The sequence below is a fragment of the Ixodes scapularis genome, unplaced genomic scaffold (genome assembly GCF_016920785.2).
Source record: "Ixodes scapularis isolate PalLabHiFi unplaced genomic scaffold, ASM1692078v2 PGA_scaffold4__175_contigs__length_147842914, whole genome shotgun sequence".
Classification (NCBI taxonomy): domain Eukaryota; kingdom Metazoa; phylum Arthropoda; class Arachnida; order Ixodida; family Ixodidae; genus Ixodes; species Ixodes scapularis.
In genome coordinates, this window is record NW_024609879.1 from 36,780,176 (window position 1) to 36,803,102 (window position 22,927).

Sequence of the window (22,927 nt, forward strand, 5' to 3'; positions counted from 1 at the left end):
CCTCCAGTCAGAGTGTCGAACCGAAATTTTTATCGGTTCGGTTCCGGTTCGGGTTCACGGGTTTCGGTTCGGCTCCGGTTCAGTTCCGGGGAGCAAAAAATAACGGTTCAAACCGGTTCTAACAGGTTCGAACCGGTTTGAACCGTTAAATTGAGAATATATTTTTCGCGTTGTTCTGGCAATATACACTATTTACGCCGTGAAACGATTAACTATATAGTTTCTTCGATCGTCCGTGCAGTTTACTCTTGTTTTTAGGTACCAAAAATATTAAATTCAGTTATTTAATTTCGACGAAAGATATGAAAAAATCTACATTAACATATATAACGTCGTGTTCATACGACTCCACATCCCTTTGTTTACCAGTAACATATATTTTACTTGAATCAAAATGTTTAAGTACAAGAGTAAAGAGTTGAGCTGGTTGGTATATACCTGTAAATAGATCAGCTTCAAATTTAGAACTATACTGTATTTTATTGTGCTTTCTTTGTGTTTAAGTAAAATTCTAAAGTTTAAGTTGATCTATTTACACGGTGTAAAATGTTGTGGCAAAGTGATGTAGGTCACCTAAAATACCCGTGATTGGTACAACTTTGTGTCGCAGTGTTAAAAATGAAATCGTGATTGTGTCCTTGAACTAAGGAATTAATTACATCACATAAAATTATGAAATGAGCACCTCGTGATCATGCTAATTATGAAATAAGGTTTACGAAATACACTTCACAATATATATGTATATGATGACGACACAACTGAGCTAAAAGCAATGAAATTTTCAGAATGTAACAAAAGTTTTAGGATAATTCCTTTCAGTCTATTTTTTATAGAAACACCGAGCGGCAAGTCCAGACATGTACAAATTACTCAAAAAAGGTAGTTAAGTTAAGTTGCTGAGTATCGACGCCAAAAGTAATTGGAGTAGAGTAGATATTACGCATTTGTGATAGTAATTGAGTAAACTACTAACTACTGTAAAAAGTAGCGAGTTACTTTGAAGTTACTTTCGAAGTTACTTTTTTTATATTTTTGTGGTAGCAAAATGAACAGCAGTTTTGATCAATGAAAAACCCTGCGAGCCTAAAATAAATGCAGTCTATCTATGGCTTGCGTTTTCGCCAAAATAGTTTATTCGCTCGCAGAAGCAATTGACTTTCAAAGTTCTTGATAGGAGAGTTTTCCCCTTTTCCTTCTAAGGACGTCCCCAGCCAAGCTAACCAGACGTTCCACCGACGGGCTGGATGGAACGGCAGCGTTGAATTTGAGAAACAGGCTGTGCAGGGTCGGGTAAGCGATTGTCGGCATCTTAGGTGTCCATTACTAAACATGTGAGGTTTGCCTCGGGTATGAGGATCTTTTATAACAAGCTTTCCCCCTTTTTTCTTTTTTCTTCGTCAAGTTGAGATTGTTATGACTGGCCCCTCTTTATTCCGACGTCGTTCTGAGAGTACGCTGAGCGAGTGCACCAGACCGTCAAGGATTCAAGTCTCGCGCCACGACGATGAGATCATCCGGATGACTGCGCGTCCCGTTGTAGTGCTAGTGCTACTGAAAGAGAAAAACATTGTTTTGGTTTAACAGATGATGAACCGAAGTATAGACCAACACGCGGCCCTGACGTCATAGAGCTGCGGTGGCGCTGTCGACGGCACTGCTGCGCATGCGCAGACGCCTCACTTCACGCGAATTCGGTTTCTGCGCACGCGCAGTGCCCACAACTGGTGTGGGCAGACGCGGACTTGTGAGTGCGAGTTACCCAAGGGTAACTCGCAATTCTCCCCGGCGACTATAATATTCTGATGCGGCTGACACGCCTGAGAAGTAAATCGTTTTTAACAAAGAGGAGGTCTCCCAGGCATGGATGGTCGGTAGGACGCGAAGGATTACGTGAACAAGCATCGTCGCTCGTATACAGTTGCAGCTGGAAGCGGGAACGTGCTCCCATGAACGGATTATCCGTGCCAGGGTTTGTGCGCGGGGGAGTCCGGCTTTGCAAAGGCGGCGCTGACGACAAGGCGACCATGAGAACAGGAGCCCAGCTGCGAGGTCATTCCAGTGGCGCCTCCCGTCGAACCTGCCGCTTGAGTCAGAACGCACTAAAGACAGGCAACACGAAAACAATAACAACTCTCGGAGTGTCCCCGTCTTTCATGGTTGCAGCTGGAAACGCGGCGCCTGCGTGCATTACCGGATTAGGTCAATACCCGACCAAGGCTTGTTAAGCATCTCTTTCTGCGTTCGTGCGTGCCGGCGTTATGTTTTGCCTGCTCGTCGCCACCTTTGCCCAAGGACGCCTTCCCGAACAAGAGGGCCCCTTGTTCGGGAATGCCACTTTATCTGCCGGCGTCTTATTCATTTCTGCGCTCAAACTTTCGTGATGGACAAAATTAGCACTATATAATTTCGAAAGTAGTTAGTAATTTGAGTAGAAGTTACCTGAAAAAAGTAGTTAAATTAAACTACTAATTATCCAAATCAAGTTGTAATTGATAGTTACCAAGTTACTCGAAGAAGTAGTTAAACTACAGTAGTTTGAGTAGAGTAGTTGAACTACGTCCAAGTCTGGCGGCAACCCAAATGCTTGTTGTTCTAACCAAACATTGTTTACACTCAGCACCGCATGCATGCCACTAATCATGCAACAGGAAGTAATCGCAGTTCACTCTAATCTATACCCACCTTCGCACTCAGATCCTTTCTCTCTACTTCTTTTCATGGGGAACCAGTTCATCATTCCCGCTAGAACAACCTCCCCTGCTTCTCTCACGCCACCTCTTTCTCTCTCTCTCTCTCTCGAATCTGACCCAAAATAGCGCTTGCCCAAGTGAACATTTTCTTATGCAGAATACGCTGGCATTGTCTGACTGTTGAGGTTTCTTCTTGACAAGATGCCGGTCAATTTAATTTGCAAATGAGCATCACCTTTGCTAACTGATGATTTTAACTCGATAGCGTTAAGGAGCTCATGTCGCATAAAAGCCGATGTCGGTGGCGACACTGGAAAATCCAGATTGGTCGATAGGTTCATGACGTCAGAGCTACATACCCTCGCGTAAGAATTTCAAGCAACCCACGATGCTCACGGGAAACGTGACATCACGCGTGGAATGAGAGTGATTAAAACATGACATGTAATGCGAATTAAAGGTCGCCGTATGTCTCAAATGATTTCACTTTTGAAAGTAATTATTTTGCCTTTAAGAAAAAAAAATTAAGAATATTAGGCGGGATTCGAACCCACGACCCTTTAGTTGCGAGTCAGACGCTTTTCACTAGGAACGGCGCGAGCGTCTGACACGACAAAAACGTGCTTTTTGGTAAGCTACCGCCCTCTATAAATGACAACGGCAACCAGACAACCGGCTTGCCGGTTGTCTGGTTGCCGCTGCCGCGCGTAGATGGCGGCAACCTCTTCAGCCTTTCCACTCTGGCTTGCCGACTTCCGGCCGGCCATTACTTCATTTACACCATAGTACAACTTCGCTGGTCTTCCTTCTTCACCAGAGTGGAAAGGCTGAAAGTATTTCTGAGGAAATGCCTCCTCCGTTGGTGTGTGTTCATTCGACAAATTTATTTGACACTTGTTAACTGCAACCCTTCATTGATTTCATTTTGCACCCCGTGAAATTTTGATGGGTCAAAAAACGACATCGGGTTGGAATGTTCATGACGTTTCCGAGTCGTACTGGTCCTCCGACCGAAGTACACTCGCACAGGCAGCCACTAATTCAGAAGCTTCTTTGTCGCGGTGAAATTACGAGGATTAAATGAGACTATTTCTTTTAGTCTTGGCTTTTCAAAGATTGATGTCGAAATTGTAGGATCAAAACCACCCGCCTGACGACAGTCGATCGCGGCTCATGGATTCGACAGGAGGACTGCGTGAGCACAGTACATCGGCTCGTAACAATCAATGTCTTGGCAGACACTTGGGTAGTGGCTCGTGTCCAACCACTGCGTGCTGAGAATAGCCGAAATCTAACAATGCCTGGAGCTGAGCACACGTTTTCTTCCTTTAAAACCCCAGCGCGGGGGTATGATTAGCGTTGGCGGCTTAAGATAGGCACCAGGCCACATGGCCGCTTCTGGCTCCGAGTTGAGGGGATGAACGATGCTCATATTTCTCGAATTTGTTTGGCGACTTTCATTGCTTAGAAAAAATAGCAAAGCCAAGTTCAAGCAGTTATTAACGTTAGGGTGGTGATCCTAAGTAGTATTTAGTGACGTATATAAATATTTTTATAGCTCCTTTAAGCAAAGTACAGAGGGAGTCGAAACTTGGGCAATAACTTGAGAACGACGCTCGTGTGAGACTTACAGCAACTGCCAACGTTCGGCTATCTCTCTGAGGTCATTACAATATCCTTTTTTGTTAGTATTCCTTCCGTACACACGTGTATTTCTATGTAACTTCATATTGATAATTCGTACTTAATAATTTTAGTACCTCTATTCTCAGGGACATCTTTCGGATGCAGTTCAGGAACAACGAAAAAATATTTGGGTGCCTCAATAATGTAAAACGGGTCTTGCAACATTTTTTCTTGTACTTTCAATAAATAGTGTTAAGAAATATCCCCGAACGTTGATAGCTTGCGGAAACATCCATTAGTTTTCCCCTAATAGCAGATGCAGAAAAAATAAAGGAAAGAGACGGCTGTCGATATCTCCTCAACTCACAAGTTAAACAAGCGGCCACGTGATCTGATACCGCCAGTGTTCATCACAGTCATGCTCTAGGCGGCTAGGGTTTGGAAAGCAAAAGCTTGGGCTGAGCTTCGGGTATTGTTAGAGTTGGGTTATTATCATATGTAATTGACATGAGCCGTTACCCAAATGTTTGGTGGTGCTGATTGTCATGAACCCGAGCACTCGACTAGGGGTTATGAAAATCGCTTAGGTCACGGAGTCACGTGACCCTCGGTGCAAAATCGTGATATCATGTTACGTCATGCTATCAACAAGGCTAATACATCCAGTGACTTTCTCAAGTGAAATCGAGTTGACGCAGTGAGTCACGTGACGTCACGAGGTCACGTGACAACATGAATTGACACCATGGCGTCACGTGACAACGTGACAGATGGTGTCAAAACCCCACAACTTACCATACTTTTCAATTCTGAATATATGACGATTTGATCCATAGATAGAAATACAGCCGCCAATATTTTATTCCCATATGATCATTTTGTGATACTAAGAAAAAAGAAAAAAAGAAGTATTACCTTGCACCGTTTTGAACCGGTTACCGTTATAATTCTTTTTCCTATCGGTTCCGGTTCAGTTCCAAGATGGCGGCGAAAATTTCGGTTCGGTTCCGGTTCGGCTAAAAATAACGGTTCGGTTCCGGTTCGACACCCTGCCTCCAGTACGGTTCTCTCGCCCTTCATGAAATTTGGGCGTTTCGTGAGCGTCGAGCCTGCACACGCCGCTAATGCACAAGGGAAGGCAACGTGTGCCTTTTGGCGGTATCTGAAAGACACGACCCCAGGTTCCCAAACTGTCAATGACTGAACGGTGTGAGCGTTTGTCCGCACCTCGTGCGTTCGTTTAAGTTGCCCACGTACTTCTGCTCCGCGCCGACCATAGCGAATGACGGTGCCCGCATGACTCCCTCGTCGTCGCGAGTTTCCCGCACGACCACTGTGCTGCCCTTTGATTGGCGTGTCCTTTTTGGCATTCCGATTCTCCGCAGACGTTTTGAAACACTTGCCTGCCATAGAGGGTGTCTCATCATCTACCTGTCTTGGGTGATGCTATTCTCTGTAGCAGTGCCCGATGCCAACCACACGCAGTGACGAGAAAAATGCTAAGAAATTGCCTGTCACAAGATGCGACAATACCGAGAGCTGGTAGCGGAAGACGCTCTTCCACGAGCTCATTGTTGTGCCATGCCCACAAACTTGTATTGACATTGCTTATGATTGTTTCTATGCATGCAAATTACTTGTTTGCGGTGATGTCGACACCAATCCTGGCCCTACGACTGAGGAGATGTTTCAACAAATAATGAACGGACAGAGTGCAATCCACAAAGAAATTACAGAGTTAAAAACACAACAAAGTAAAACTGAAGTCATGATAAGCGGAATTAACGCCAGGTTTGTTGAATTTGACCAAATTCTTCACGAGCTCAGGCAGAAAACGGAACGAGTTCAGGCCCTGGAAAGTAGCCTCGTAAATCTTGAAAGGACTGTCCTTTTTCAAACTCAGAAAATTACAGATCTCGAGGATGGGAGCCGTCGATCAAATCTAGTCGTTTACGGGATAGCAGAAACAGAAGATGAAACGGAAGCACAGCTTAAGAGTAAAGTGATCACAGAGGTCCTGAATGGCATACTAGGTGTAACTTGCACTTCCATTTCAAGGATTCACAGGCTCGGTAAACCTAGTGACAAAAGGCCTGTCATCTTGTTCTTTCAGGACTATAACGAAAAACAAGCAATACTTCGCAATGCCAAAAAATTAAAAAATACACGGATATCCATTTGCAACGACTATTCACCAAGCACGTTAGCAAAACGTCGGGCACTTTGGTTGAGCGCTAAGACCGATAAGGACCAAGGGAAAAAAGTGTTTTTGGTACATGACAAGCTTCGTATAAATGATGACTGGTATATCTGGGATGACGTCGCAAACTCCCGTCTTCAGCTGCCACAATTACAACCACGTTCGAATGAATGACGCCCATGTACTCCAGAATCAAAGCAACTCCGCATTTTAAACATAAATGCACGGAGCATTGTGAACAAGGTTAACCAACTGGAACTTCTCTTATTGAATTATGATCCCCATATTACGGTAATAACGGAAACATGGTTGCACGAGGACATTAATAATGATAGTATCATTCCACCATCCTACAGCATATTCCGCAGAGACCGCTCATCGCGTGGTGGGGGGGTTGCTGTAATACTGAAAGATAATATTCATGCCGTGCTTCTAGATCAGATTGAAGAGCATGAAAGCTTATGTTTAAAGCTGAATTGCTGGGGTAACACAATTATCTTGTACGCTGTTTATAGACCTCCCAATTCTCAACCAGACTTCCTAAGCCAACTGTACAACCACATATCCTCATACAGGAACAATAAACTTGCAGTTGTTGGGGACTTCAACCTTCCGGGTTTTGATTGGGCCAATTTGTCCGCTAACTCATGTCAGGACAGTGAGATTGTTCTTGACACTATGTTTGCCTATGATCTACAGCAGGTTGTAACCGAAAACACGCGAGAGCAGGGCTCGAGCTGCTCTATCCTTGATCTCGTTTTTGTTAGTAGATGCTTATCTGATTATACGGTCAGTGTCGAGAGGGGGATCTCGGATCATAAACTTGTTTATTTCTGTTGTACTTTAGCGAAAGAGTCACCTGAACGGAAAAGTGTAGTCAAGAAAATTAAAGACTTCTCAAAGTCGAATGATGAGTGTATTCTGGACTATCTGGATTTGGCACTTGATAGTTTTAACGACTCAGACGTGCAAGTTTTATGGAACAAATTTAAGGTTATTTGCAACTACTGTTTGGATAACTTTATCCCCAGTAAGAAAAAGCGTGTTAATAGGGCTCACCCCTGGGTGAATCGGAAAATAATTCACTTAAAGCGAAGGATTAAACGCCTTAAAAAAACTAAACGTAGAAACGACGGTCGCCTTCAGGACATGCAGGACGAGCTAGGACGGCACGTTCAGCAGTCTCGTGATTATTATTTTTCTAATACTCTGCCTAATTTTATTAAAAACGACCCTCAGAAGTTTTGGAGCTACCTAAGCAACAAAAGAAAACCCATCGACCAAATATGTGTTGACAGTACAGTGATTGATGACACCATAGTGATCGCTCGTCATTTTAATGGATACTTCCAGTCAGTTTTTTCTGACGCTGAAACGTACGAGTGTGAAAATCATGAGCGGTCCGACCTGAATGCTGACTGCATATCGATTGCCGGCGTATTTTCCATGTTATTGAACTTGAAAACGAAAAAGTCACCTGGGCCTGATAAGATACCCAATGCCTTTCTGCGTCGTTTCGCGGAACCCTTAGCACACTTCTTAACAGTGATATTCCGCACGTCATTTTTATCGGGAGTTCTGCCGAATGATTGGCTCTTAGCACGTGTTGTGCCGGTGTTTAAAAAAGGAGACCATTTATCTCTGAGCAACTAAGGCCAATCTCGCTTACGTGTACATCGTGTAAGTTACTAGAACATATAATTTCAAATATGGTAACTGACTTCATTGATAAAAATAACTTAATAACCGAGTTTCAACATGGATTTCGAAAGGGCTATTCAACAGTGACACAGCTAGTCACCACGGTGCACGAATATGCCTCCACTTTGGATAAATCTGGTCAGATAGATGCCGTATTCATAGACTTCAGCAAGGCATTTGACAGAGTGCCACATGGTAAACTGCTTTTTAAATTGGAAAGTATTGGTCTTGACTCAGCCATCGTTAAATGGATCGGATCCTATCTACATGGTCGCAGACAGTATGTCGAGGTTGGTTCTGGTTGCTCAGAGATGCTTGATGTGACTTCCGGTGTACCCCAGGGAAGTGTCCTTGGGCCACTATTGTTCTTGATATACGTCAATGATATTGTTTCTGTTGTGGACCCAGGAGTGAACATTCGTTTATTTGCGGACGATTGTGTATTGTTCAAAGATGTTTTGTGTACTAATGACCAACTCGCACTTAACTCAAGCTTAAACTCTATACAAGACTGGTGCTGCCAATGGAAAATGAAATTGAATCTCGAGAAAACTCTCTTTCTTAGAATCACAAACAAAAAGAAGTACCTCTCCTTTCAGTACAAAATAAAAGATTATAACGTCTCTGAGGTAGACCATTACAAGTATCTAGGGCTGACAATTGATAGTCATTTGGGCTGGTCAAGACACATCGACAACATTACATCTGCTGCTTTTAGAAAGCTAGGCCTCATTAGACACAAGTTGAAAAATACACCCCCTAACGTAAAATTGTTAGCGTTCAACACGCTTGTGAGACCTAAACTGGAATACGCCAGCGTTGTATGGGATCCCTTTACCAAAAAAGACATAAATAAATTGGAAAGGGTTCAAAGACGGGCAGTCAGATTCATTTATGATAAGTTCAAGCGATCAGATTCTCCCTCCTCTCTAATGCAGATAAACAAAATTGAATTGTTGCAGGAACGAAGGAAAATAGCAAGGCTAAAGTTTCTGTTTCTTCTTGCAAATGATAAGCTATCTATTAATCGCCACGCATATCTAAAACCCATTGCTACGAGACAGACCAGACATCACCAACCACATTCACTGACTCCGTACTTTGCTCGCACCAATCTTTTCAAATTTTCCTTTTTTCCAAGAACAATCAATGACTGGAATTCCCTGCCCATTGAGTCACTTCCTTCTTCCTACCTCATGACCGTATAGGTTTTTTACTGGTAATGTGTATCTTGCTCTTGGAAGCTTCTTGTCCTGTATTTTTGCATTTGTTATTTACTGTATATTTTAACCTAGTGGCCTTTTTTGATATCTTTTGTTGAAGACTGTTTTTTGTCGTGTATTTTACGATCTGTATTCACTCCTGCTTGGACCATTTAGGTCCGCAGTATGTCATAAATAAAAAATAAATAAAGACAGAAACGAAAAAAAAACAAATAAACAAAGCGTTGGGAGCAATATGCTAAGAGAAAAGTGAAGTCATACTGTGAATCCACAGTGCGCACGCACAGTATGTGTCAAGTTTCTCTATTAAATGGCGCTCATATCATGTAGATCGTAAAAAAAAAACACATCTTCAAATCATAGATAAAGCGAACATGCTTTGAGCGTAATTCAGTCATGTCTGCAGCCAATATTGAGTCTTTTGTATGATGCATGACCAGGTCTGACTGTTGCCTTATCAAAGCGCGCATGAAGACTCCCGAGTACCTTCTGCTCAGTGCACTGCCCTAAAAAAAAATGTCACTGGCGAGGACGGCCTCCTTCGAGCAACGAGGGTTTCGCCACCCGAGCTCACCTTTTGAGAGTGGTGGCTGTGTGGTTCGGCAGCCACTTGCTCCACCGATCGGCCAGCGCGTCATACAGCCAGGAGGCAGACATGTTTCCCTCCATCCCCGGCAGTGGAAAGCTAAGAGAGAAACACAGTACCACTTGAAGCAGAGGGGCGTTTACAACCGAAGCCTCATCGACAACAAAGTGGCAGTGCTCAATGCTCGATGCAACATAAAGAAGGCCAGCACGGGTAACGGATTGGAGACGAGAACTGGATCCTGCTGAGGCTCGCATTCAACCAGTCACAACACTGGTCTCAGTCGAGCGCGAACGCCTTCGGAGCCCCTCATCGCTGTGTAAAAATAATAACTGCTTGCAACTAGGGTCCTCTGTTTTCAGAGAATAACGACACGTCCCGACAAATAAGCCGCCCGGTGGTTTTCTCGGAAGTGGAAAGAACCGAGAAACTCCAATATGGAGCTGCACTTGAAAAAAGAAATCTCCCGGTTTGGCGTAAAAAATTTCTACCCCCCTCATTTTTTTTTTTTTTGTCAACTTGCACATAATTTGTAACATTTTGAAGGTTTTTATTTGTTTTGTGCTAACCATGCCCTTTTCCCTCTTTCCTCGGTGCCGCGATGACGTTTTCTAAGTGTCCGCGTCAGAGGCGTAATTTAATGTACCGGAAGCACAGAGAACGCCACCAAAGAAGGGGGAGGGGGGGGGGGGGGGTAAATTAGTGCCGCAAATATACAGGATGTTATTTTTTATTCCAAACAGATTTTTAAAAAAGGCGTCTTTACTGCTACGTGAATGCCGTCTTCACTATGTGTTTCTTGAGCTCGGCGGACATTCGAGAGGCGAACAACCTTCACAGCCTGGCGAGTCATTAACTAAAATCTGTTAATTAACTTTTTAATTATTGGTTTTATGGACCATGTTGCAATTGTAATTTTGAAGCCAGCCGTCCTGGAAGGCTATACCAACTTACACATTTAAAAAAATGCAACTGGTTTGGAGATATCCGTTGACAATTTCTCCCCTTTCTATCATCCGATTCCGAAACTGAAAGTTCCAAGTGCGCCGGAAGCGCTGATCACGTGACGCTTGTAGAAGTGACGGTTTCGTGACGTACAAATCGTCATGATCTCATATTTGCACTGCGGCTGTCACAGTGCGGCTCGAGGTATGGAAACTCGCGGGGGCGGTCTTTAGCGCTCTCGCTTTGGGGTCACATCAAAAACGAAGTCTATTCAACTGAGCCTCAAGATGTCAACGACCTGAAGAACCGAATTGTCTCAGCAAGCGCCAACATTGAACCACACGTCCTGAAGCGGGTGGTTCAATCTATGAAGAAACGATTCATGGCATGCGTAGCAGTGGAGGGTCGCCATTTCGAACATTACTTGTAGTAAGACATTACCTTAGGGTCTAAGCAAACCAGAAACTTAAATTATCAGCAATTCTGATCTCTGAAGTTATTTCGCTGAAGATAATAAATAGCAAAGACTTCTTTCTTGTAGCGTTTCATTCTCTTTCGTTAAGTCGACTGGCAGAGTCAGCGTTCGTGCGCCTACGCTATTTGGCGAAGCGCCTTCCCCGCCGACAAACAATCGCGAATGAAGCTTCGAGGGCAATGACGCATTAAAAGCGAGAGCGCTAAAGACCGCCCTCGCGAGTTTGCATACCTCGAGCCGCACCGTGACAGCCGCAGTGCAGATATGAGATCATGACGATTTGTACGTCACGAAACCGTCACTTCTACAAGCGTCACGTGATCAGCGCTTCCGGCGCACTTGGAACTTTCAGTTTCGGAATCGGATGATAGAAAGGGGAGAAATTGTCGACGGATATCTCCAAACCAGTTGCATTGTTTTTAAATGTGTAAGTTGGTATAGCCTTCCAGGACGGCTGGCTTCAAAATTATAATTGCAACATGGTCCATAACACCAATAATTAAAAAGTTAATTAACAGATTTTAGTTAATGACTCACCAGACTGTGACGGTTGTTCGCCTCTCGAATGTCCGCCGAGCTCAAGAAACACATAGTGAAGACGGCATTCACGTAGCAGTAAAGACGCCCTTTTTAAAAATCTGTTTCGAATAAAAAATAACACCCTGTATAGCTAGGCAGTTGTTTTTATAACATTAGAGATGATGAACCATCATTTCTTGACTGGCACAGTCGATACACAAAAAATTCCCAACCCCGAAAAAAGTTATAAACCCCCTAAAAACATACCCGTATTGCAAGAAAAGTAAACACCGAAACTAAGGAACCCTGATTATAACTAACAAGACCCGCGTTTGCTTTTCTCTCAGCGCAGTGACAGTTGCAGAGAGAAAGTTGAGGAAAACGAGCAGGACTCATTCGCTCAACACGCAGATTAAATGGGCTTCCACGTAATCACACTAAAAAAATAGTGTAGCCCTTAGAGCATGTCACATATTCTACATCCCAAAACTCCAGTTCGACGTACAGCGGTCTGATGTCGAACTGACGGTCCCAACTTTTGCGAGACGCTTGATGACGGTGCGAAATAGCATATTAACAGCTAAAGTACTATGAAGGACTACAAAAAACATGTTTTGCAGTGGGGCTAAGAAACCCCCGATTACTTTTTTGCAGTCAGTCACACGGCAATTAGCTATCTTAATAATTGGTACAACTCGGCTATCAAGGCACTCGTGACAGTTAGGTTCAACGACAATTCGCTGTACGTCCAATTGAAGTTCGGGGGTGTAAGATATGTGACAAGGGGTGTAAGAATATACCTTTTTTTAGAGTGCAAATCCCTGTTATATCAAGTCAGTAGTCATCGTAGCCACGCGCTGTGGTTGGCAAAACACAGGGTATGTGGAGAGCTCCAGACATGCTTTAAGTATGGTGCCTGGAGTGCGTCACCCACTGTTGTGTTGAGCATGCTATGGTGCCCATACATCCAAAATGGTTCCGAAGTGACAACAAATGATGTAAAAGAAGCGAAAGTGCATTGCTGTCGGATGTCGCGATTCAGGCGGTAGGTCGCAGGAATGCTTTCGAAAAGCAAGAGCGAACACGAGTGCCGCTGTTGTCGTCAAGGCACTCAAACCTCTGGCTGCCGAAGCTTCCGTGCACTTTCACACAGGAGAGCAACATGCAGCAGGCCAGGCGTTTTCCAGATTCACGAACACTGCTGGGACTCCGCCGGGGTCTCCACCAGCGACAGAACGGCACTTCTGTGACGTTACCAGGCGGAAATCAGGGGACACCCTTTTGGGACACTGTGACAGACCAGTCGGGGACGCGTTCCAGGCACAATAGTTAAGGTTCGGCTGATCTCGCCACGGCAGCTGGTCGATACCAGCCACTATTCAAATACTCGTCGAGACATTCTATGTTACGAGCCCTAGACGAGTGTTCACTTGGTGGTTCAGAGCAATCAAAGAACCCCTTTCAAATGATGCTATCAAATGGTCATGATTCCCGTGTCTAACACAGAAATGCGATCTCTCTTGCCATGTCTTCGGGTTTTCCGAATGATAAAATAAAAAAAAAAGAACACTTCACTTTGATTCTTAAATTACTTTGCAATAAACTGGCTTCTTTTGTCAATTTCGTTTTGAGCGCGTACAATTAGGTCACACTAGTTCCAGCAAGCTTGGGCAATGCGAGAAACACCCCAACCCAATATTGTTGTATTGCCCCCTTAAAGTGGCAATCAAGTAGTCACTTTAGTGACAAAATGACGGTCATATCACTTAGTGAGTAAAATTGATCAATTACCAATTAGTGTTTATTTAGTTAAATAAAAAGTAGTGACTATAACTGATAGCTACTATCTAAATATTTAAAGATTGGTTGAACATATTAATAGGCATACCTGAAAAAGTAATCTGATTTGGAAGTCGCAATAATAGTTTCGCGAGTTATTTAAGTTTTAAAGTTTGTTTGAGGGCCTCAGAAGCTCTACTACTAACATTAAAAGCGAGACGTCGGATGTCGTAACATGCGGCATTGTAGGGGAATTACAGCTTGTTCTCGATGCGTTACAAAAGGTTTGATGCGTAAAATGAACGCTGCTTAATCCCACACTAGCAAAAACAAGAAAAGTGCTTTCGAAAAATACTCTTGTTAGACTGCCTCTTGACTCGTAATTTATACATGCGACGTCACCCTAAAGAAATAGAGTTTTATTATGGAAGGTTGGAGATATCAACCTGAACTTAGGTTCTGTCTGGATATTTTTACTGGGTAAAATAGGAGGAGCAAGGAAAGGTGTTGTGAGAAAAAAAGTGCGAGTGACGCTGAAGCTTTTCCTTTAAAAGTGGAACGTGATATTGTTGTCGGGTCCCATTCGCAAAGCCTTCTAATTATCCTGCGCTCGTTCTCAAGCCGTGGAAGCGTGTGTGCATCGCCTAGTCGGTAGCGGCGCGTGCCACGTGACGTCCCCTGACGTATCCTGTTTTCGTTGAACTTTTCCGACAAATTTGACAGGAAAAGTTTTGAGCTAAATTTGGTGGGAAAATAATTCCAGCAAATTTGGAGGGAAAATTTCCTGCTACATTTGGCGGAAAGATTTCCCGCAAATTTAGCGCGTCAATAGGTCATGATGTCACAGCCACGTGCGATGTCACACGTGCCAGCACGCGTTGCATTGTGAGATTTATTGGTCCCACCGACGCAGACGTCGACGCCTGATTTTTCTGACACGAGCTCCTAAACGTTATCGCGTTAAAGAAAAACGGGACGATAGTGGCAATGAAGGCGAATGTGTTAATAGGAAGGTTGTACAAACTATCGCATAAGCATTTTTGGCTGCTACCAAGTGGCCGAAAATTTCGTATTAATGAGGAACACTACTAAGGCATCGTGGCCTTTATGAATCCATCAGCCAAATCCCAGGCACCAAAAATTTTCGAAAAGATAAAAGGCCGCGACTCTATCTCCAATAATGTCGCTTGCAGCAATTGTCGTTCCCCGTCAAATTCTTCATCTTCTCAGGGGATTTGTTTACCTGTCCCTTCGACGTTGTGACTTCCACATTTTGCGTAATCTCTTAGTTTAATACGACAAAGGAACTGTATAATCTAAACCTTGAGACAATGAGAAATAAAATAACAAACTACACGACAGAAAAACAAGATTGATTTTGTGTCTGGCTGTCCGGCATTTTTTTTTTTTGTTTTTTGTCTGAGCGTTTAGGTTATGTTGTTTCCTAATCAGCTCGCCTTTATATTTTTCTTCTTGCAAAGGAACTGTGGTGTATAAGACACACCAATTCGTTGTCGGTGTACAGCCGCCCACAGCTGTCCTGAAATTTGAGATGGAACATGGAATGCAAGTTGTGGATTAAGGGCGTATAGCCTAGGATGATAAGTGCAAGATAATTCAGTAGTTTTGCGAAGATACTTTTGCCGCTTCATGAACCAAAATGTTCATGCCACATCTAGAGTAAGGTATCCCAATTTCGTTTCTGTTGCTTGTTGAATTTTACTCAGTAATTTCTGTCTCATTCCCGGCGACACCGTAATGACCTGTTCTAAATGTGATTACCCGTATGTAGGGCCTGGTGGTAAAAGTAGTAGATCTGATATTCGAGTAGGTATGACGCAAGATGTTTTATAAATGACTGGATCAGTTCTAGTGCTTGTTTTAAATCACTGAAGGTAGTCCTGTGACAAAGGTTTTGACACACGTAGTACGTTATTGGTTCTCACATGACCGCTCATTCACCTGCTTTTGATATCATTTTATTTACTATCACAAACTGTAATGATTCATTGCGGGCGGGAGTTACAATCTCATCCCCAGGCCGTTCCTTAGAGGAAAACCAGTCTTTGTATACACGTACCGTTGAGTGGTATCTGCATTTATAACTATTAATGCCTGTTGTTTCAGGACAAGAATGAGGTTGATTGTTTCGTATGAATCCCTTTGACTTCTCGAGTGAAGCATGTCCATGGTGGTATATTCTTTATAGATAGACGAATAAAATTAGCCACAGTAATACTGTGCTTTGTTATCACCTTGACAAAGCTGGACTTTGGTCTGCTAGCAGGTAACGTTGCAAAGTGATTTTAAAGATGGCCTCTAAGGTGTGTTAAGTGCAACCGAAGTTACTCAAATATTGTGTCTCCTTCAGGTTGGGAGCTTTGTGTCCCTGGGGTGGTTCAGGGCGTGGACGCAGAGCGGGGTAACCCTAAACATGTTCGCGGTGCTGGCACCTGTATGCAATGGATTGCTGGTATATATAAACTAATGTTGGCGTTCAGTGAGTGCCTCGGAAGTTACAAAAAGAATGCATTGACAAATATCTACAGACAACCAACCTCGTGCAACTGATCAAGCGCATGAAGTGCACAATAGATGGCAGCTTCACATTTAGTGGGATTTTATATCTGGTCTGCGTTACGACCAATTCTAATGCTGTTCCACTAATTGCACGCTTCTGAATGTGTGGTGGTTTTTTCCTTTCAAAATATAATAGGGTATTGGTTAATGCAGTTGCGAGAAAAATTTGAGACGGGGGAGCAGAAAATTTAAAACCTTTAGTCGAAGCAACAGTCCCATCGGGACATTCCCTTCTTTGTCTGTTTCTTAGACTGGAAAATTTTCATTTTCTGCACAACAGTCTTAAGTGTTAATCTACATAGTGAGATATAACCAGCTTTCCAGCGCACTCACAGTTTTTTTTCTTTTTTTCTTCATTTGTAGTATTGCCTGTATATGAAGACTTGTTAGTCTCGTCGCCAATATACAAATATCATCATCAGCATAAATACAACCGTGCACCGAGATTGGTAATTCAAGAGGTAGATTGAAGAAGAACGTATCAAAAGAAATATACCCTTTTCAAACGTCCCCGCCAACGCCTGCACACGATCACTTGATCCCATACTCTGCTCATGTATTCGACACGAGGGTGGCTTCAGCTTCCGGCGTCAACTAGGCTCAGCCCGTATTGAAAGCGTGCGCTGAGTCAGCGGTCGGCGAGGTCTCAGATTCGATCACAAGCTTCGTCTCCAAGCAATAGCGACCGCCAATCTTCCTCGATGGAGTTTTGAAAGGGGTATATTGGGCTTAGCATCCCGCCTTGTGGTACTCGTTTCGTGAGGATGTGGGAACTTGTATTTCCATCGAAAATTTATATGTATGTATATATTCCAATCACGTAGTTTTTCATCCACAAGTACAAGAATCACTCTATGCCAAGTTTCTTTACCGCATTCAAAAATATCTCGTGAGATACGTTTTCATACGCACCGCTGACATCAAGAGATGCAGCTGTAGTTTTCTGTTATTGTTCCTTGTTCTGCACTATGAACACGACTAATGATGTCGATATTTGTTTTAGCTCGGGATAGCCGCGGTGCCGCAGAAAGGCAAGTCGACTACACCATCAGGCCCTGCGGCTCTGCGTCTAATATTGATGCAAAGACATTTCATACGTGAAAGAAAAATGGCGATGTTGGTCTAGATGAAGCTCGCGGGCGGACGAGAGGGGTTGAGTTAGCCAGTGTTTCTGTTCTTGACCCTCGGTGGAGCTGGTTGGATGGTGGTTTTGAGGGGTAACCAGGAGTTCGAAGCATTCAGGACAGTCACTTCAGCTTGCTTTCTCTCCAGTTGGAGGGAGGGGGTTTCATGGATGTTAAGTTTAGGGCGTGGCGGGGTCTGTTTTTCTGCTTGCGGAACGAATTGCGTTACCCTGAATATCTATGACGTCGTCCAGGGAACTTCATCCAAAGTATAAAAGAGACATTATTTTTAGATTGTCGTTGATATTATCCCGGTACTATGCGGGGTGATATGTGCCATTTTCTACGTGAGCTTTCGCGTAGCGCTGATAAGTGAACTAACCTATAAAAAGCAATGTCTTCAGGCGATCTTCCTGTTTTCAAAGCGGGAATTGAGGTCCCTGCCACATTGATGGTATCTCGTTGGTATTCCTCAAAGTGTTAAGAAAGGCAGTCAGTTGTATTTGACTTTGTGGGCTGAGATTCGAAAGTGCGCTGTACTGGACGTCGTCAGGTCCCAGAATTGATGTTCGCTTCACAGTAGCCAAAGGTATGTAAACTTAATCCGGACAAAAAAGCAGATTAATTTAGACGTCGAATGACAATGGTACGATTGCTGGAATTGGAACAAAAGTTCAATTGAAAGCCGCCTGCTGTTGGGTGCGGCGCCAGCATAAGTCCTTCGCAACATCCATATATATATCTTTAAACGTCCGTAAAGATTATGCACGAAACGGGTGTCTTTGCTGATGAGGTGTTCATTGTCTACGCGCCATGTAACAGGCGTTCGTGAGAGGTTTCCTTAGATAAGGTTCGGAGCAATTCGACACCCCATTAACTCTTCTTAACGCCTCTAAATATAAACTCACTTGTTCTGTGTGCGGCGAAATTCACGTAGACCCTTAATATCCTTGGTCCTTCCAGACCGTTTTTGTACCAATGCAAATGTTCAAATTTTCAGTCGATTGTTGTTATGATTGCACGAAGACTACATGTTGTACCAGCAACAACAGGAGCACAGGAGCATGCCGCTATCCTTCAAGTCAATTGTCAAACTCTCATTTTGTGCGCCAAATAGAAGGCGAATCTTCCAGCATAAAAACTCCTTAAGGATGGCGTAAATCAGAATATATGGTCACTGCCACTAGTTTCAATTTCATCCAACCAGAACCTATAAGACGCCAGTTGCGGCGGGACGATTTTCAAGTCGAGGCGTCTACCGCACGTTGTGCCGCATATAATGCGGATCTACTCTCGTTCACGATGTTTTTGTTGTGCAGGTCCAAATAGAAGAAAATATCGGTTCCTCGATTGTTTATATGAGCGCCTCTCCAGATCAGATGGTCTGCGTTTAAATCTCCTGAAATGATGTAATGTAAAGTTCAGTTGTTAGATATTGTACAGGCACGTGGTACGCCTTCAAATTTTGCACAATGTGATATGCACGCCGCTGTAACTGAAAAAAAGCAACTGCCTTGTTTTACTGTGGGAAATACGTATTCATTGTTAGCATGAGTTAGTCCCTACGAATAGAACCCAACTCGGTTCATTCAATCGCAGATATGAAATTTATTTTATCTTGAAAACCTACAATTTGCAAGATGTTTGTATAACATATAACAGTAACGGAGAAGTGACGCTGATATCTGAATTGCCAGAAATCGGACATTTGAGACGGCAGACTTCTTGCATTCCCTCGATACTGTGATAAATCAGTCGCTAGTTGTTCAATGACTGCAATGCACATTGCACACCTTCACGCGGTGTTGGTGTTGATAATTTCATATTCTAGCTTATTAAGTTCAATAAAACGGGAAGAAAGGTCAAGTGCTTTTAAGATGAAGGTGGGCTGCCGGATATGTTGCACTGTTTAAGAAATCCTTGTATGCGTCTCTTTGCGATAATCATTGTAGTAAAGTGGTTAGCTGGGCGAGTTGGTAATGATTGAACATGGTTAAAATTGCGCACAAATAGAACTGTACAGAGAAGAGGGAATGAGGCGCTTGTCTCTTCTCTCTTCCCTCTTCTCTGTACCTTTCTATTTGTGCGCAATTTTAACCATGTGCGATAATCATAATGTATTAGAAAATGCCAGATGTGGCTTGCTGCGAAGGATAAGGTTGTTTTCAAGCATTGACTCTTTTTTTTTTTTGTAAACGTTCATGTCATCGTGTATTTATATGCGGGTCACTGTCTGTTGTGGGTTTTTCGTTTTGTTTCGTTTAGGGCGTAATTATGTAATGTCGCATCGTGTTCTCGTTCGCTATTTACAGCAATTTACATTTCGCTGGTGAGGATCGGCGCAACGTGAAGACGAAGAGATAATTGCGGCAATTAGACATAGCGTGCCCAAAATGCCAAAATGAATGGCATTGCTTCTGTATTATTATAGATGTTTCTACCTTGTGAAGAACTATACCGAGTAGAGCCTTGGTGAAAATGAAGTTATGGTTACTTTAGGGGACGGTACCCATCCGACGAACAGACGTAATGAATGCATCGTTGCTGACCTTAAGGGTAGATTATTTCGGCACTCTCGATGTTGGTATACACTCCCCTGGCGATTCTGGTTGCCGGAGAGGAAGAACGGGGTCTTAAAGGAGGTGACAGCAATACTCAGCAAAGATGCGCACTTCAACAAAAAATAGGCCGCCAATATTTTGTGCTAACATATGTTAAGCTGAGCGTGTAGTTTACTTCATATGAATTACGAAGCCGGGTTCTGTTGACTAAAGGAGTTATATAAGCCTTAGTTGGTTTAATTTGGCGAGAAAAAAATACTAAATTATAGATCAGTATGCATCCTTTTTGCGGTAAATTATATAATGGAAAATATAATAAAGTACTTAGGTATTATATTGCAAAATATAGCCTTTTAAGTAACACTCAATGTGGATTTAGGAAACATATAGGAACCAGTGACCTTCTAGAGTCTAGAAGGAGAACCAGTTGCCCGTCGTTGGTTTGGCACGTAAAACCCCCAAATTTGATTTTGACCTTCTAGAAGACTTCTTTGACTATGTAAATTAAAACATGGACACCAATAATTATGTTCTAGCTTCATTCATAGATTTTACCAAACTTTTGTAGCAATACTTTATGATATATTAATGGCTAAACTATATAACATTGGGATTTAAGGGAAAACATGATTTATTCCACATTTTCTTACAGGTCGGTTTCAGGTAGTACGCTTTGGACCAAAATTTAGCAAGAAAATTAACGTCAAACAAAAAGGAAACCATAAGCTACAATCCTCGGTCCCCTTCTTTTTAATATATATTCTAAAGAGGTAGCACAAGTTAGGTGAAAAAGTAATCTCTTTCAATATGCAGAAGGAACGGTAATTGTATACGCCCATAGCAATTACAAAGTAGCGGCAATGACGGTACAAGATTATATACATAACATCATTCAATGGTACCGTCAAGAAAAAATAAGAGTAACCGTTCCTGAACGCAAAAAATATACTTTAGATGTCGAAGAAAAAAAATTGTAAAGGAATTTTCAATAACAATGCTTGACTCGAACAACTGCCTGTGCATCCCGGTAGAATATGCTAATAATGTCAAATAACTGGGTATGCACATAGGCAAACATTTTAAATGTAAAATTCCCATAGGCCAGGTTTGTAAGAAATTAAGGGTATTAATGGCACATATGTACCACATCCAAGAAGTAGTACCGCGATTCATACTTAAAACGATATACAATGCACTGGGCGAATCCGTACTTCAATATAGAATAACAGTATACAGGCACTGTGCCAAGTATTTACAACTAAAGATAGAATTGATTAAAAAAAGGGTGGTTAGGAATTTTGGTTACCGAGGCAAAGAAAGAGATCACTCGCATTATATTTACAAACGACTAGAAATTAAAGTCTTTCACAACTCCCTTTAACGCCGAATTAGAGCGCAGCTCTTCAAAAGGAGGAAGGAAGGTTACTGAGAGGAGAGCATTAACCCCTCCTCCCTCCTCCTCACCTCCCCATCCTGCCTGCTACTCCTCCCTCCGAGCGGCGTCGCCTTCGGTGTAACCGTGAGGTCACGTGACCCACGTGACGTCGCGTGACCCTCGGGGCCTCACAGGGTCACGAGACGTCACCGGTGTCACGTGGCCTCACGGGAGTCACGTGACATCAACCGGGTCACCTGACCTCACGGTTACGCCAACGGCGACGGCGACGCCGCTCAAGCAGGAAACGAGCGCCTAAGAGCTGCGCTCTAAAGAGGAAAGTTACGAATATTGGTTACAAAAGCGAAGAAAGTGATATCACGCATTATATACATAAAGAACTAGAAATGTTACGTTTCAGAGATCAAATGAAGTATGATATTATTAGAAAACAATTTTCAACTACAAACATAGGCGGAAAAATGCAAAAGAAAGGACATTAAGGCGAAATAGGAAAATTGTATAACGATTTATAAGGAAACGATATGGAGATACCACAAGGAAATATTACATACCTAAGTTTTATAATGCATTACCGGATGAGCCACTACAAATGAAATCCCCTATGATAAAAAAACTAGCTAAAAGATGGATAATTAAACAGAAAAAACAAAACAAAATGTAATAGGAATAAATATGAAGTATCCCCGAAAACGCATAATATAAAATATTCTATTTTTTTCTATTATAGAATTATCTTGTAAGTCACAAATTCTATCTTTCATCACGATATCTAATACAATATGATTGGACGGGTTTTACATATGTACTCATAAAATGAAAGGTATTACATAAGCCGTAAAAGGCAGTGAAAGTGTAGTAATATATGCTTATATAAGTATGCTTTGCTGTTTTTTAGTTACCTGTGCTATAAAAAGCAGACTCCTGTCAAGTCCCACGAAGAAGCCATTATTGGCTTATGCGGTCTTTATATTGTAGGATTTCCAAAGAAAGTGAATAAAGATGGCCTTCGTATTGTATTGTATCAGTTTCGTTTTGTTCACTTGCTTAAAAATGAAAATTAGATTAGATTCCCTGGAATCTACCAGTATCATCGCACTGATCTTCGAAATGCTGATTTCACCTCACGGCATCGCTTGTTTGGCCTCATATTTCACAAGTGAGGGTTGGAGCGTTCGCCGCCGTTTGTTTTTCCTCTTTGGGTGTCAGTATTAAGAAAACGCTGTTCATGAAACAGGGAGCCGAGATAAAAATCATACTCGGGCGTCAAAAATTCGTCCTCGTTTGTGTATACGTTGTCCAGCAACGCAGATGGATCCTTGGAATGCCTTCGATTAAAGAGTCGAACAAATGACAGTCGCCATTTGGTGATCGGAATGCGATTCGACCCCTCCCCCGTGGCCATGGAAACGTTTAACTCGATGGAGGGTGACTTCAGGACCGGTAGGTTTAATCACCAAATAGTTCTTTAACTAATTGTTACGAAGCACTGAGGAGTAGCTACGCGGTTAGAACACTG

At 42.7% G+C, this 22,927-nt stretch overlaps 1 protein-coding gene across 1 annotated transcript in view; it reads right to left on the reverse strand.

Moving 5' to 3' along the window:
- Positions 1–22,927, reverse strand: part of LOC115313573 (sphingomyelin phosphodiesterase-like) — a 134,533-nt gene that overhangs the window by 43,553 nt on the left and 68,053 nt on the right. Inside the window, exon 6 of the mRNA XM_042293319.1 lies at positions 10,018–10,128. Within this exon, the coding sequence (XP_042149253.1) occupies positions 10,018–10,128 (111 nt within the window). The remainder of the gene's footprint in view (positions 1–10,017; positions 10,129–22,927) is intronic.